The sequence below is a fragment of the Anomaloglossus baeobatrachus genome, chromosome 5 (genome assembly GCF_048569485.1).
Source record: "Anomaloglossus baeobatrachus isolate aAnoBae1 chromosome 5, aAnoBae1.hap1, whole genome shotgun sequence".
NCBI classification, from domain to species: Eukaryota; Metazoa; Chordata; class Amphibia; order Anura; family Aromobatidae; genus Anomaloglossus; species Anomaloglossus baeobatrachus.
Genome location: NC_134357.1, coordinates 277,996,774 through 278,014,134, shown reverse-complemented (window position 1 = coordinate 278,014,134; position 17,361 = coordinate 277,996,774). Strand labels below are relative to the sequence as shown.

The following is a 17,361-nucleotide window of genomic DNA, read 5'->3' as shown; positions in this document are numbered from 1 at the left end:
AATGCTTTTAAATACACCAGGGTGTTATGATCCGGAACCATGGAAGATCACAATACATCATTGGCAAAAAAGGTGACAAGAATATTAGCACCTAATCTGGCCGCCATCCCCTTACTAACCATCAACACTAGAAGTAGCTGAGGGGTGAAATAACATCCTATGCACCGCGAACCCAGCCGGAGAACTAGCTATCCTAAAGGAAGGAAGGATGAATAACTTGCTGCCTCAGAAATAGATCGCAAAAGGTATAGCAAGCCCCCCACATTCAAAGACTACGGTGATATAGGAAAATACAATACACAGATGCATGATAGGATTAGCAAAGATGAGGCCCTACTGACTAAATAGGAAAGGATAGGAAAGGGGCTGATGGTGGCCAGAGAAAAACCCTACAAAAATCCAAATACCTGATAGTACAAAAGTCCTCAGATCGCACGATCTGAACTCTGTCCTATACCAGGCGCTCTTGTCAAACCAATGAACAGAAAACAGGGAAAGTTACAAATTCAAGAAGCAACAAACACATGGATTTAAGGGTACTTTACATGCTGCGACATCACCAGCGATCTCGTTAGCGATGTGAAATTCTAGATCGCAAGTGCGATCTTTCGAGGTCGCACATAGGTTATTTTACGCATGTGCAATCTCAAAAGATTGCACTTGCGATCTAGAATTTCACAACACTAACGAGATTGCTAGCGATGTTGCAGCGTGTGAAGTACCCTTTATAGTAGCAAAACTCCAAACATAGCTGCAGGGAGCTTCCCAGCTAAGCAACAAAGAGGGAAGATTCCTGCATGCAAATGAACAGACAAAAACCACAGTAAATGACAAACCCAGAAAAGAACAAAAGAACAAAACAACATAAGAAAGAACCAAGCACTTATCTGGGGTTGATGTGGTCTGGAGCAAGATGAGAAAGCTGGTAAACTAAAGATCAAATGAGAAGCTGCTCAGCCTGCTAGCAGACCAAGGTTTAAATAGGCAGAGAGTTAGCAATGGAAACACCCATTGCTCCAGCACATCTGGTCTCTGTCCAAACCATTCATGGCCACAAGAGGGAGCCTCACAGCAGCAAAAGCATAACTGACTTTCACAACACCAGGGTCTACAGGGAAAGCTATTCTCCTTGCGGATGCCAGTGCTGAGGACACTTTAAGCTGCAATGCTTCTCTTAGCTTCTTAGCCTCTCATACAGCCAGATCAGATCTTATACTTTGCACTGACAAGGGACAACCATCCCAAAACACTGTGTGCAAAGTGAGGTTCTGATCTGGTATAAATCTTACGTCATATGACAAGGCTCATTAAAGGGTAACTTTTGACTTTTAGGATTGCTACCTCCAATAGCTGGCACTAGAGTTCATCTCCTTCCTCCCTGAAGAGACAAGTTGTTTAAATACACCGATTAGTCAGGATAAAATAATGCAGACCATTCTCTGTCTTTACACCATTTTTAGTTTTTAACCTAAATTCTAATTGTATATTTCAGATACCAATGAAAGTACACCTTTGCCAAATTACTATGAGCTCTTAGAGTTTGATCCACTGGTTGAAAGCCCCAAGACTGAGTACGTACAACTACAAATAATGTTACACATTGACCTCAATGTAATTTCATGCCATTTTACCTTTTAGAACATATTTGTTAAATCAACAAATTTACCCTCTTTCTGGAATATTTCTCTAAAAATGACCAAAGAGCTGGACATTTTTAAAGGGGTTGTTGGTTCACAACATATTGATGACCAATATCAGATAGGTTGAACAAATAACCGATCGGTGGGGTCGCTGGGTGTTGAATCCCCACAAATCTGAATTTGATGATCCATCTTAAGCTGGTGTCACACATAGCGACAGCGACAACGACATCGCTGTTACGTCACCATTTTCTGTGACGTAACAGCGACCTTGTAAGTCGCTGTTATGATCGCTGCTTAGCTGTCAAACACAGCGGCGCAGCAGCGATCATAACGTCGCTACATGTGCAGAGAGCAGGGAGCCGCGCACACTGCTTAGAGCTGGCTTCTTGCTCTCCTAGCTACAGTACACATCGGGTTAATTAACCCGATGTGTACTGCAGCTACATGTCACAGTGCAGAGAACAGGGAGCCGCGCACACTGCTTAGCGCTGGCTTCTTGCTCTCCTAGCTACAGTACACATCGGGTTAATTAACCTGATGTGTACTGCAGCTACATGTCACAGTGCAGAGAACAGGGAGCCGCGCACACTGCTTAGCGCTGGCTTCTTGCTCTCCTAGCTACAGTACACATCGGGTTAATTAACCCGATGTGTACTGCAGCTACATGTCACAGTGCAGAGAGCAGGGAGCCGCGCATACTGCTTAGCGCTGGCTCCTTGCTCTCCTAGCTACAGTACACATCGGGTTAATTAACCCGATGTGTACTGCAGCTACATGTCACAGTGCAGAGAGCAGGGAGCCGCGCACACTGCTTAGCGCTGGCTCCTTGCTCTCCTAGCTACAGTACACATAGGGTTAATTACCCGATGCGTACTGCAGCTACATGTGCACAGAGCAGGAGCCGGCACTAGCAGCAAGAGCGGCGGAGGCTGGTAACGAAGGTAAATATCGGGTAACCAGGGAAAGGTCTTCCCTTGGTTACCCGATGTTTACCTTGGTTACAGCTTTCCGCAGCTGCCAGACGCCGGCTCCTGCTCCCTGCTCGCTTCATTTCATCGCTCTCTCGCTGTCACACACAGCGATGTGTGCTTCACAGCGGGAGAGCGACGACGAAAAAATGAAGCAGGACATTCAGCAACGAGCATTGACCTCACAGCAGGGGCCAGCTCGTTGCTGGATGTCACACACAGCGACAGCGACGGGACGTCGCTGCAACGTCACAGAAAATGGTGACGTAGCAGCGACGTCGTTGTCATCGTCGCTGTGTGTGACACCACCTTTATGGATGTTGTGACCCAACAACCAAGTGAAGGTCATATCTTTGTTAAGATGTGAAGTGTGATGAACCCATGACATTATTGTCTAGAATTTGGACCAATTTCGATACCATCAGGTGAGTCCACACTAAGAATGGGCCTTCAGGTTCTTCAAGGGGGTGTTGTTGTGCAAACCTATATAACATTATATATTTATATTTCTCTGACGTTGTCTTCAAGAGTCTAAAGACCCCTATACACATTAGAGTTCATTTGACTGCACTCACTGATTTGGCAGGAACAGAACTACCATCTAATTTGTATGGAGGTCTACTGGAGCACGCTGAAGTGTTGCTTTTAATCTAACTCTCCTGCCCCCTGTCTCATACTCACCCTCCGGCAACTTCACCTTCTATCGTCGCCCCTCTGGTCGGTCTCCAGTGATTTGTGACCTGCTGGCATCCTCAGTGTTTCATGGAGCGCACGAGAGGTCACAATTCAATACATCTCTTTGAAAACCTTGATCTGGCTATCATAGAATTGTCTTGAGCTCCTTGTGATGTAACTTTTGACCATCAGAATTTAAGGGCACACGAAAAAAGGTGAAGCCATCAAAGTGTGAGTATAAAACTGAGGTCAGGGGACTTAAAGCCCCAATTCCAGTGGTAAAATAACAAAATTACTAGAATGGTGCTTTAAATATCTAATGCTTTTCTTCTCCATGGATTTAGCCCTCCACCAGAGATGTATTGCAGAGTTTTACTCTCCCCTCCCTATGCAGAAAACAAGCATGCTTGGGCAGACATACCATGCATGTCTATGGAAGGGATAGTAGAGTTTGCTGTAGACCGGACACAGTTGTAAGGCCACCTCTCTAGCAGTACTAAGGAGGAAATCTAATTCTAGGATCTCATCTGCCCTCATAGGATCAATAAAACTTGTCACATTTATCTTTACTAATATGCAAATACTATGCAAATATATATGTACAGTTCAAAGGCCGCCATCAATTGTTTTTGCTATAACTACAGTACAGACAAAAAGTTTGGACACACCTCATCTCTAGAACAACTATTAAGAGGAGACTTTGTGCAGCAGGCCTTCATGGTAAAATAGCTGCTAGGAAACCACTGCTAAGGACAGGCAACAAGCAGGAGAGACTTGTTTGGGCTAAAGAACACAAGGAATGGACATTAGACCAGTGGAAATCTGTGCTTTGGTCTGATGAGTCCAAATTTGAGATCTTTGGATCCAACCACTGTCTTTGTAGAAAAGGTGAACGAATGGACTCTACATGGCTGGTTCTCACCGTGAAGCATGGAGGAGGAGGTGGTGTGATGGTGTGAGAGTGCTTTGTTGCTGACACTGTTGGGGATTTATTCAAAATTGAAGGCATACTGAACCAGCATGGCTACCACAGCATCTTGCAGCGGCGTGCTATTCCATCCGGTTTGCGTTTAGTTGGACCATCATTTATTTTTCAACAGGATATTGACCCCAAACACACCTCCAGGCTGTGTAAGGGCTATTTGACTAAGAAGGAGAGTGATGGGGTGCTACGCCAGATGATCTGGACTCCACAGTCACCAGACCTGACCTAATCGAGATGGTTTGGGGTGAGCTGGACCGCAGAGTGAAGGCAAAAGGGCCAACAAGTGCTAAGCATCTCTGGGAACTCCTTCAAGACTGTTGGAAGACCATTTCCGGTGACTACCTCTTGAAGCTCATCAAGAGAATGCCAACAGTGTGCAAAGCAGTAATGAAAGCAAAAGGTGGCTACTTTGAAGAACCTAGAATATAAGACATATTTTCAGTTGTTTCACACTTTTTTAAGTATTTCATTCCACATGTGTTAATTCATAGTTTTGATGCCTTCAATGTGAATCTACAATTTTCAGAGTCATGAAAATAAAGAAAACTCTTTGAATGAGGAGGTGTGTCCAAACTTTTGGTCTGTACTGTACATCTTATGGTGGTGCATTCAATAGTGCTCTTACTGTAAAGAACCCTATATTATATTAATAATGGCATTCTCTAACGTTGACTCGTAAAGGCCCCCAGACAGATCAATTTTTGGTAGACATCTGATGTGTATTGGGGTCTCTCGACTCTCCCACTACAGATTATACCAGGGGAAGGAAGGATCAGAACGTTGAAATCTCTTTCAGTGGAGAGTTTCTTCTTTCCCAGTTGAAAACACATGAACACTCTGCCAAGCGCTCATATGTCTGGGAAGTTGGGAGAGATGGCTTTCCCATGTATATGACCTGTTTATATCTCTGTTCACACTTCCTTACCACCTTATGTCAGCTGTAAATGTCGGGGGAAGGGGGGATTATTTGGGTGTCTCCATCGTACACCGCTATAGAGGTACAATATAAGGTATGTCCCATGATCACATACCAGAAGCTATACCCATTTGTAATGTATGAAATAGAAAGGAAAAAAAAATCCAGCTCACCCAATATGAATGGAGACCAAAGATGGGGAGGACGGTGCACAGATGAAATATCCGGCCTAGCTGTGAACTCCAAGTAGAAAAAAGTGATTCCAGCATCCAAGTCCATAAAATATAATCCTCTGTTCATTGGGTATGCATTAAAATAGCAAGTTCAGCATAAAAATTTAAAAACAGTCTGTTAGATGGTACGTGTTTCGAACATCGTGTGTTCTTAATCTCAGTCCAATAATCTTAGTGGACTGAGATTAAGAACACACGATGTTCAAAACGCGTACCATCTATCAGACTGTTATCTAGGTTTTTATACTGAACTTGCTATTTTAATGCATACCCAATAAAGAGAGAATTTTATTTTATGGACTTGAATGCTGGAATCACTTTTTTCCATTTGTAATGTATGTCGGCAGAGAATAAGATAGTCCAGTTCTTTGTATTGATATTGTATGTCAATAGAATACATGTTACAGGATCAATACATGTAATCCAGCATCACTGCAATATCAATACCTGTTACAGGTTCACCTAAAGCGGGCTTTACACGCTGCGATCTCGCTAGCGAGATCGCAAGCGATCGTACCAGCCCCCGTCGGTTGTGCGACACGGGCATATCGCTGCCCATCGCGCACAACCTCGCTTACCCCCGTCACACGCACTCACCTGCCCTGCGACATCGCTCTGGCCGGCGACCCACCGCCTTCCGTCACAGCGACGTCACACGGCAGGCGGCCAATAGAAACGGAGGGGCGGAGATGAGCGGGACGTAACATCCCGCCCACCTCCTTCCTTCCGCATAGCCGGTGGAGGCAGGTAAGGAGATGTTCCTCGCTCCTGCGGTGTCACACGCAGCGATGTATGCTGCCGCAGGAACAACGAACAACATCGCTAACATCCTGAAAATGATTTTTTGTTTCAGGACGACCTCTCCACGGCAAACGATTTTGCCCTCTTTCGCGATCGTTTAAGGTCGCTCGTACTTGTCACACACTGCGATATCGTTAATGACGCCGGATGTGCGTCACAAACACTGTGACCCCGACGATAATTCATTAACGATATCGTAGCGTGTAAAGCCCGCTTAAGTGTATTTTTTCCCCAAACTGAGGAAGTCAAAATTTACAGCAAATCTCCACTCCCATTATATTAGGTATTTAGTGAGATCTGCTGTACCACTATGGAAGGTGTAATGAAAGCTCTGCTCATTATCTCCCAGCATATATAGTGTTAAATATAGCAGAGAAAAAAAGCTGACAATTATTTGTAACAACCTGATGGATGGGGAAACCACAAATGGTGGTGATTGTTGTTATTATTACTATTATTATTGTTATTATTGGCATTGTTCATTAATTTAGGAGATTAAAGCTGGCGTCACATGCTATGATATATCGGGCGATATGTCGTCGGGGTCATGGATTCCGTGACGCACATCCGGCATTGTTTGACATATCGTAGCGTGTGACAGCTACGAGCGACTGTGAATGAGCAAAAATACTCACCTTATCGTTGCTCGTTGACACGTCACTCATTTTCATAAAGTCGTTCCTCCTTCTGTGCTCCGGTTGTTCGTCGTTCCCGTGGCAGCACACATCGCTCCGTGTGACACCCTGGGAACGACGAACACAGCTTATCTGTGTCCCGCCGGCAATGCGGAAGGAAGGAGGTGGGCGGGATGTTACGTCCCGCTCATCTCCGCCCCTCCGCTTCTATTGGGCGGCCGCTGTGTGACGTCGCTGTGACGCCGAACGTCCCTCCTCCTTCAGGAAGAGGATGTTCGCCGCCCACAGCGAGGTCGTCCGGGAGGTAAGTACGTGTGACGGCGGTTTAAACGACTTTGTGTGCCACGGGCAACTAGCCCTGGAAGTCATTGGCCATTGTTGCATTGTGTTTCCTTTCTTCCAGCTCTATCTATGAAGAAATTAACCCGTCATCATGGAAACCAATGAAGCTTTCTAACTAACACTCCTTGCAAGGTAATAACACTTATGTTTCTTTTATTCAATGTTTCTCTGTATTGGTGGCAGGATTGCAGGGGATTTAGACAACAAAAGGGAATACTTTGTAGGATCACCTTTTGCTGCAATTAGTGCTGCAAGTCTTTTGTGTAATTCGCTTGCAGCTTTACACATCTAGAGGCTGACATTTTAGTCCATTGTTCTTTGCAAAATATCTCTAGCTCCTGGAGATTGGATGGAGGTGTCTATCAACTGCATTCATCATTTTGATACTGACAGTCCGTTTTCTTTATTTTACCCTATTTAGAGCCCATAATTTATGCACAGAAAGAAGTTCAGAATTAAATATGACAACTAAAGGGTGAAAGCAATGGCTTAGTGAAGAATTCACTGTGTGCAGTTCTTAAAAAGGAATTTGTCATTAGGTTTTTGCTACTCCATCTGAAAGCAGCATGATGTAGAGACAGAGACCCTGATTCCAGCAAAGTATCACTTCCTGGGCTGCTTGCTGCAGTTTTGACGAATTCCCTATTTTATCTGCAGCAGATCTAGCAGTTCACTGAATGCTGAGGCCTGTATACCCACACCACTGATTGGTAGCAAAGACAGAAAGCTACCAATCAGTGGTGTGGGGGGTGGGGTGAAATAATACAGAGCTCATGAACATGAAGAACTACAGGACAGCAAATGTACTAGTCCTCTAGTGATGATTTCCTGCTAATAAAACAGATATTTTTTTAATATTACAGCAAGTAACCCTGTAAGTAACACATCTCTGGAATCAAGATCTCTGTCCCTACATCCTACAGCTCCTAGACTAGATGGAAAAATCCTGGTGACAAATTGCCATCAAAAGGAAATCTGTCATGTGAAAAAAAAATGTTATTAACCTGCAGATATGGGGCTAATTTGCAGGTTAATAGCATTTTGAGACTGCACGGTGCCCTCATTGACAGCCACGCTGCCGGGAGGAAATTAACTTTAGTCCTTCCGGCAGCGTTTGGCTTTCAGTCATCAGGGTGGTGCCGACACAGGTTCAGTCACGCTCAGTGTATAGTGTACAGTGTACAGCAGCGGCTGTAACTGCACCCCCCCCATGTAAGATATTTCACTTACCACACATCTCTCTTCTGGACAATGTTCTGAGAGTAAAATTTAACATACAAAAACTACTATCCAGTGTTGTTTACTCTGTGTTTTCTCATTTTCCGTACCAGTCTGTACAGTAACCAGTAGGGTGCAGATGCAGCTGCAGTAAGATAAGTTATATTACTTCTATATTCGTGTTTGAATAGTTATACGTATAACATTAGAGCAAGCCCACCCGTTACTGTGTGCTGAGACGTCTTTGGACGTCTTGGCCACCCAACTACGTGCCTTGTCTCTGAAAGAGGTGGACAGCAATCTCCAGCAGCAGTGCGCACTGTCTGCCACTATACAGGATTCAGTCCGTCACTTGCATGTTTTCTCTATCCTATCACATCCCGGGGGGGACTATTTATCCTCTCCCGATACTAGCCTTCTCTGCTAGCTATAGTTCTATGTGGATTACTGCTAAGAAGTTCCAGCTCTGCAGCTAAGGGATTTAGGCAGACACAATGTTGTTTTGAACAGGAAAAAGTAAAGCAAGTCCAGCAGGTAAAAAAGACTCGTCCTTTATTCCAAAATCATGCTAAAATCTTCAATAGCGGAGACACACAAATACATGGAATACCAGGTCAAGTAGGTCACTATACCTTGTGTTCCATGTATTTGTCTGTCTCCACTTTTGAAGATTTTATCATGATTTTGGAATAAAGGATAATTTTTTGTACGTGCTGGAATTGCTTTACTTTTTCCTGTTCCCTTAGGGGTGATGCTCCATGTACTGTGACAGGTGAGCTGTTTTTTGTTTTTACCAGTCTTGTTTTCTCTGTGTTTTCTCATTTGCCCTTCCTACACCTCTCTTTTGTTTTCTGTAGGGTTGCACGTTTACCCTTGATTGCTTTTATTGTTTTTCCTTTGTCCACTTGTTCACATGTTTTATGTTTCCACATCTTGAGTTCTTATTAATCTTTGCACAGTTAACCTATCTCAATTTGTAATGTTAACAACCTCCCCACTGGTTCATTAGGGGGTATGAGAAACAACTCGACAGCCTTTCAGGCAGACGGTTCAAGTTGTAGGTTTCTAGTTGAGATGCTAGGAATATTCCAGTCTGTGCAAGTACCATTAGATTGTTGTGCAGCTAGAGATACTAAAGAAACCAGTAGGAACTGTGGCTGCAGTGAGTTAGGCTATATTTATATTTACCAATGTTATACGTATGTGCATAACATGAGAGTTCTAATAGCAGTGCAGAGTTCAATTAGTAAAGTCATTCATTCTGTGAAGAAACAGGTGTCAATTATGGCCCTTATTTAAAGACGGAGAGCAGCAAAGGTTGTACCTACTGGTTAAAGCTCTTGTACAATAAGTAAAATGGGTTGTTTGGAGTTCATTGGATATGGGAAAACATAGAAAAAAGTGCATAAAATAATTCATTACTCAGCTTAAAATGGCAAACAAAACCCAAAACAAGTGATAGGAAAATAAATACTACCATCCGCATAGTTCCTAGAATAAAAAAAATGGCAAATAAGCAAACATTGATCAACTCAAGAGAGATCAAAGAACATCTTCAGTTACCTGTGAGTACTGCAACCATCAGAAGACACCTATAGGAAGCCAAACTAGTTGGAACAACCCCTCGAAAAGTACTATTGCTGAAAAAAAGATGTATTGAAAAGGTTAGTTTGCCAAAGAACACATTGACTGGCCTAAAGAGAAGTGGCACAACATTTTATGGACAAGATAAGAGCAAAATTGTTCTTATTAGGTCCAAAGGCTGCAGATTGTGAGATGACCCATAAACAATGAATTCAAACCACAGTGCACTTAGAAGACTGTAAAACATGGACGTCCAAGCATGGTTTGGGGATCTTTCTCATACTCTGTAGTTGGGCTCATTTATCACATACCGGGCACCATGAACCAATTAGAATACAGTGGAACCTTGGATTAAGAGTAACTTGGTTTGAGATCGTTTTGCAAGACAAGCAAAGCTTTCTAAAAACTTGCAACTTGGTTTAAGAGCAATGCTTTGCAATAAGAGCAAATACTCACTGTGCACACTTCCGGTTCTGTCCTTTTACCACACTCTGAACTTTCTGTACATTTGTACTGTATACAGTATACCACTGTACAATACAGAATATAATATACAGTCAGGGCCAGAAATATTTGGACAGTGACACAAGTTTTGTTATTTTAGCTGTTTACAAAAACATGTTCAGAAATACAATTATATATATAATATGGGCTGAAAGTGCACACTCCCAGCTGCAATATGAGAGTTTTCACATCCAAATCGGAGAAACGGTTTAGGAATCATAGCTCTGTAATGCATAGCCTCCTCTTTTTCAAGGGACCAAAAGTAATTGGACAAGGGACTCTAAGGGCTGCAATTAACTTTGAAGGCGTCTCCCTCGTTAACCTGTAATCAATGAAGTAGTTAAAAGGTCTGGAGTTGATTACAGGTGTGTGGTTTTGCATTTGGAAGCTGTTGCTGTGACCAGACAACATGCGGTCTAAGGAACTCTCAATTGAGGTAAAGCAGAACATCCTGAGGCTGAATAAAAAGAAAAAATCCATCAGAGAGATAGCAGACATGCTTGGAGCAGCAAAATCAACAGTCGGGTACATTCTGAGAAAAAAGGAATTGACTGGTGAGCTTGGGAACTCAAAAAGGCCTGGGCGTCCACGGATGACAACAGTGGTGGATGATCGCCGCATACTTTCTTTGGTGAAGAAGAACCCGTTCACAACATCAACTGAAGTCCAGAACACTCTCAGTGAAGTAGGTGTATCTGTCTCTAAGTCAACAGTAAAGAGAAGACTCCATGAAAGTAAATGCAAAGGGTTCACATGTAGATGCAAACCATTCATCAATTCCAAAAATAGACAGGCCAGAGTTAAATTTGCTGAAAAACACCTCATGAAGCCAGCTCAGTTCTGGAAAAGTATTCTATGGACAGATGAGACAAAGATCAACCTGTACCAGAATGATGGGAAGAAAAAAGTTTGGAGAAGAAAAGGAACGGCACATGATCCAAGGCACACCACATCCTCTGTAAAACATGGTGGAGGCAACGTGATGGCATGGGCATGCATGGCTTTCAATGGCACTGGGTCACTTGTGTTTATTGATGACATAACAGCAGACAAGATTAGCCGGATGAATTCTGAAGTGTACCGGGATATACTTTCAGCCCAGATTCAGCCAAATGCCGCAAAGTTGATCGGACGGTGCTTCATAGTACAGATGGACAATAACCCCAAGCATACAGCCAAAGCTACCCAGGAGTTCATGAGTGCAAAAAGTGGAACATTCTGCAATGGCCAAGTCAATCACCAGATCTTAACCCAATTGAGCATGCATTTCACTTTCTCAAATCCAGACTTAAGACGGAAAGACCCACAAACAAGCAAGACCTGAAGGCTGCGGCTGTAAAGGCCTGGCAAAGCATTAAGAAGGAGGAAACCCAGCGTTTGGTGATGTCCATGGGTTCCAGACTTAAGGCAGTGATTGCCTCCAAAGAATTCGCAACAAAATATTGAAAATAAAAATATTTTGTTTGGGTTTGGTTTATTTGTTCAATTACTTTTGACCTCCTAAAATGTGGAGTGTTTGTAAAGAAATGTGTACAATTCCTACAATTTCTATCAGATATTTTTGTTCAAACCTTCAAATTAAACGTTACAATCTGCACTTGAATTCTGTTGTAGAGGTTTCATTTCAAATCCAATGTGGTGGCATGCAGAGCCCAACTCGCGAAAATTGTGTCACTGTCCAAATATTTCTGGACCTAACTGTAGCATGTCTATCAATTTGCATTTGTGGATACAGTATTGTACTTTCTTTCTGCTAACCAGTGCAGCACATTGCTTATACTGTACCTCCCACACACCGACAATTCTTTTGTAAGCTAATGTGCAGTTTAATTTGTTGTATATGTGTAGCACCCCTGACTACATCAGGGTGCTGCAGGGAACTGCATCCACCCTAACAAGGGTGCAGGGCCCACTCCCCCATGGTTCCAGGAACTAGAAATAGGTGTCATTCCATCTGCACAACAAATCCCAACATGCACCTCACACTAGGACTGTCAGGCACATTAGTGGGATGGTCTAGTGGGAAAGGGCCAACCACCTAGGAGTCAGGCAGACTGGTGGGAGGGAGGAAGTGGAGAGCAGAGCTTAGGCTGCTTTCACACCTCCGGTTTTTGCTATGCGGCACAATCCAGCACTTTGCAGGAAAAACGCAACCGTTTTTTTTTGCTGATGGTTGCGTTTTTCCTGCATAGACTATAATTAGTGCCGCATTGTGCTGCATGGCCTTGCGTTCGGTCCGTTTTTTGCCGCATGCGGCAGATTTAGCCGATGCGGTGGCCGGATGGAACGTTGCCTGGCACGTTTTTTTGTGCCGCAAAAAAAAACGCATCGCGCCGCATCCGGCCGATGCGGCGCTTTTCTCAATGCATCCCTATGGATGCCGGATGCGGCGCGATGCGTCAAAAAACGCATCCGGCCGCCGCATGCGGTTTTTGCCACTGCGCATGCTCAGTAGCATGCCGCAAGCGGCAAAAACCGGATGCGCCGCATGTAAAAAAAACTTATGCAAAGGATGCGGTGTTTTCACCGCATCCGTTGCATAGGTTTCACAGCCGGATTGAGCCGCACTGCTAAAACCGGATGTGTGAAAGCAACCTTAGAGTAAGGGTAGAGAGAGCTCCCAAAGTGAAAGGAGGGTGGGAGTTGTAGACAGAGTTGGGTTGCAAGCGGTGACCCAGGGCCAGAGGAGTCGGTGACCGGGCTCAGCAAGTGACCAGACTGACCAGTACCGAGCACGGCAGGGTGCCAGGGCCCTAGATTGGGGTGAAGCTTTAAGTGACCCAATAATTGACCTGTGGTGGAAGGGGACCTTAGGGACCTTCCCATGCACTCAGAGGTTGGGAGCACCAGCATACCGAGGGGGATAGGGTTTCCCAAATACACAACCCACGGAGGTCCCAAGTGCCCGCTCCCAAGAGCAAAGACTTCAATAAACAAAGGCTGAAGGACAGTTCCTGACAGTTTCACACTCCAGGGACACCAACAGACAACACTGTGCACGGAGGCAGGCTTCGGGATCACCAATGACCCCTGGAGCACGGAACCTGGACGTGCTCACCGCTGTTGCCACTCCCCCCTGTTGACACTCACAGAGACTTGGTTAAGCAACTTGTGTGTTTCCTTTACTCCGCCATATCGTGCAACGGACACCACAGTGAGTAAACCTGCCCCTGCACCCAGCCTGTCATCCCATCCACTCCACCCGAGCACTGGGGCCTCCCTACCTGCGGAGGGACTTGCCATCCAGCTGCTCCACACCATCTGCCCCGGTCCTCCATCCAGCAGCTGTGGTACTCCCCTTTACCGCAACCCGCAGGTGGCGTTACAAACTCTCCTTGTAAATATCCCCCTTTACATCGAAGTGGCCGCTGAGCCCCGGGTCTGGGGACCCTCGAGCCACAGCAAAAAGCCCGGATCTGAGCAGTCCGACTGCTGCAGGAGTGGCACATATGCTTTTACTATATTGTACAATATTTTGTATTGTACTGTAATAATTTTATATGAATACAGGACATTATTTTGTATTACTGTAATAAGTTTGTATAAATGCAGTAAATATTATTGAGTTGTGGAACAAATTGTCTTTGTTTCAATTATTTCCTATGGGGAAATTTGCTTTGATATGAGTAAAGCCTGCTTTACATGTTACGATTAAGCATACGATATCGTATGCGATCGTACCCGCCGCCATCGTATGTGCGGCATGTTCAATTTGTTGAACATGTCGCACAAACGATTATTTGCCGTCACACGTACTTACCCTTCCATACGACCTCGATGTGGGCGGCGAACATCCACTTCCTGGAGTGGGATGGACGTTCGGCGTCACATCGACGCCATGCGGCAGCCGGCCAATAGAAGTGGAGGGGCGGAGGTGAGCGGGACGTAACATCCCGTCCACCTCCTTCCTTCCGCATTGCTGGCGGGAGCCGCGGGACGCAGGTAAGATCTGTTCATTGTTCCCAGGGTGTCACACACTGCAATGTGTGCTACCTCGGGAACATTGAGCAACCTCACGTTCAATTTTTAGCAATTGAACGACGTGCATGCGATGAACGTTTTAACATTCAATCGCAATCGCACGTAGCTGTCACACGCTACAATATAACTTACGATGCCGGATGTGCGTCACTACCGACGTGACCCCGCCGACACATCGTAAGATATATTGTAGTGTGTAAAGCCCGCTTAACTTGGTTTAAGAGCACACTCCCAGAAACAATTATGCTCATAATCCAAGGTTCCACTGTATATCAAAATACTGGAAGAGGTCATGTTGCGTTATGCTGAAGAAAAACCCTTGAAATGGGTGTTTGAACAGGACAGTGATCCCAAACACAACAACAAGCGGGCAACATGCTGGTTCCAGACCAACAAGATTGATGTTATGAAGGGGCCAGCCCAATCCCCAGATTTCAATCTGATTGAAAATATTTGGAGTAACATAAAAAAAATGCTGGTTTTGATGCCAGACCTAAGAATGTTAAGGAACTGTGGAATGTAGTCCAATCAGTTTGGGCTGGAATATCTGTTTTCAGGTGTCAGATGTAAACCCTGTTTTACATGTTACGATTAAGTATACGATATCGTATGTGATCGTAACCGCCCCCATCGTATGTGCGGCACGTTCAATTTGTTGCTCGTGTCGCACAAACGATTATTTGCTGTCACACGTACTTACCCTTCCATACGACCTCGATGTGGGCGGCGAACGTCCACTTCCTGGAGTGGGAGGGACGTTCGGCGTCACACCGACTTCACACGGCAGCCGGCCAATAGAAGCTGAGGGGCGGAGATGAGTGGGACGTAAACATCCCGCCCACCTCCTTTCTTCCGCATTGCTGGCGGGAGCCGCGGGACGCAGGTATGATCTGTTCATCGTTCCCGGGGTGTCACACACTGCGATGTGTGCTACCTCGGGAACATTGAACAACCTCATGTTCAGTTTTTAGCAATTGAACGACGTGACCCCGCCGACACATTGTAAGATACATTGTAGCGTGTAAAACCCGCTTAAGTTGACTCCATGAAACACAGATGTAAAGCATTTATCAGAAATAAAAGATATACAACTAAATATTGTAAGTTCAGTGATTAGCAGAAAAGCTAAATCTGTAAATATTCAGGTTTGTAAATGAAAATGCAGACAACAGGTTATTATTATTCTTCATTTTCAGTTTAAAAATGGATATCTTGTTCATGTTTTCATGTAGATCTGAATGTCCAGTGCTCCCGGTGCCTTTGTATATATGGAAATAAATGCTATTATGAGGATTGGATTGTTTTTGCTATTATTTTACACATATCTGAACTTTTTCACAGACCTAATTGTACCAAAATCTCTATGACAGGTCGTTATCGTAGCAAAGATGATGGACAGACGGATGTAGAGAAACAATTGATTTCAGAGATTTGGCATTGATGCGACAAGAAACCAGAGGCATTACCTTGAATGAAGACATGACGAATGGAGAGCTTCCTTCACTACCTGCAATGGAAGGAAGCAATAGTTCTCAAGGCTGTGAACTGTCAGGAATATTCATGGCAACCCTGTGGCAGCGGACTAAATTGCTGTTAATACACAACGCTCACTTATTCTATGGTCTTAAATTTTCAATCATGCTGCGTTATTAACCATTTGTTCATCCAAATCTCAAGAAGGTGAATTTTGTTTGCCAAGAATGCACTTGGATGGTGATTTTTTTTTTTGTCACTGGTCTTGTTACCTGCGACTATGGTTCCTAATACATTCATTCAATTGTAACTCTAAAATAGTCGTGTGGCTGTTTTGCTCTGCTTTAGGCCTCCGACACACTCACGTGAAAATCACGCACGTGCCGCGAGACACGTATTTTCCCTGCGTGTTGCGTGCAGGTAAGTATGTGTCTCTAGCACGTGCGGGCCACGTGTGTTCTCCGTGTGCTATCCGTGATAACACACGGAGAACCGGTAATTTTCATACTCACGTGGTCCTTTCTGCTGTCCATGGTGCTGATCTTTGGTCTTCGGTCCTGCCGACTCCCCGCTACTGCTGCTGCCGGCCGCAGTGAAGTGAATATTAAATGAGCGGCGGTCGGCAGCAAGTGACAGCAGCGGCAGAGACAGGAGGGCAGGTGAAGGTGAGTTAAGCTTTTTATTTTTTTTTCTCTGACACGTGTGTTTTCTCTGGCGCGTGTCACACAGGACTACATCCACACTACACCCGTGTGGTACGTGTGCGGCCCGTGTGACACCCATGATGCCGGAGAAAACCTGACATGTCAGCATGTAGGAAAACGCACACACGTACAAACGGACACGGACACACATTCCGTGTGGTTTTACGTGTGTGTGCCTGCTACAATAGGGTAGCATTGCTGTACGTGTCTCCGTGCCGCTGGTACGTGTAAAAAATGGCAAACACGTACCGGCGGCACGGATGTGTGTTGCAGGCCTTAGATGTCGCTGCACATTTGATGATTTATGCATTTTATGTTTCCAGATATATATATGTATATGTAGTGTCATACGTAGACTATAGGGAAAGGGAAATGAGTAAGGATCCTGACCTAGTGCCACCCCCCATATATTGTGGTAATTTTAATAGACCACCACTAGGGGGAGCTTAGTATTCACGTATTTACATGGCTGCTCCAGAACATAAAGGGATATTCTCAAGTTTGGAAGTTATCCTTTATCTGTTAGAAACAAGATAACTTCCCCATCGCTGGGGGTCTGGTTGCTGGGATCCCCTCAATGCCAATAACCAGGATGTGAATGTAGTGGTGGTCAAATACTGGATAACTTCTCGATGGATGGGACTCCCGTCAACCCCAGAAGTCTAAAGAGCCCCATGTGAATGGAGTGGTAATTGATGA

The 17,361-nt window shown here is 44.6% G+C and overlaps 1 protein-coding gene across 2 annotated transcripts in view; it reads left to right on the top strand.

The window, feature by feature from the left end:
- TOM1L1 (target of myb1 like 1 membrane trafficking protein) overlaps positions 1-16,280 on the top strand; it is a 196,761-nt gene extending 180,481 nt beyond the window's left edge. For both annotated transcript variants that reach the window (XM_075347461.1, XM_075347460.1), the window contains 3 exons: positions 1,493-1,571; positions 7,260-7,330; positions 15,856-16,280. In XM_075347461.1, the coding sequence (XP_075203576.1) occupies positions 1,493-1,571; positions 7,260-7,317 (137 nt within the window). In that variant the 3' untranslated portion in view covers positions 7,318-7,330; positions 15,856-16,280. The remainder of the gene's footprint in view (positions 1-1,492; positions 1,572-7,259; positions 7,331-15,855) is intronic.
- Positions 16,281-17,361: the final 1,081 nt, after the last annotated feature.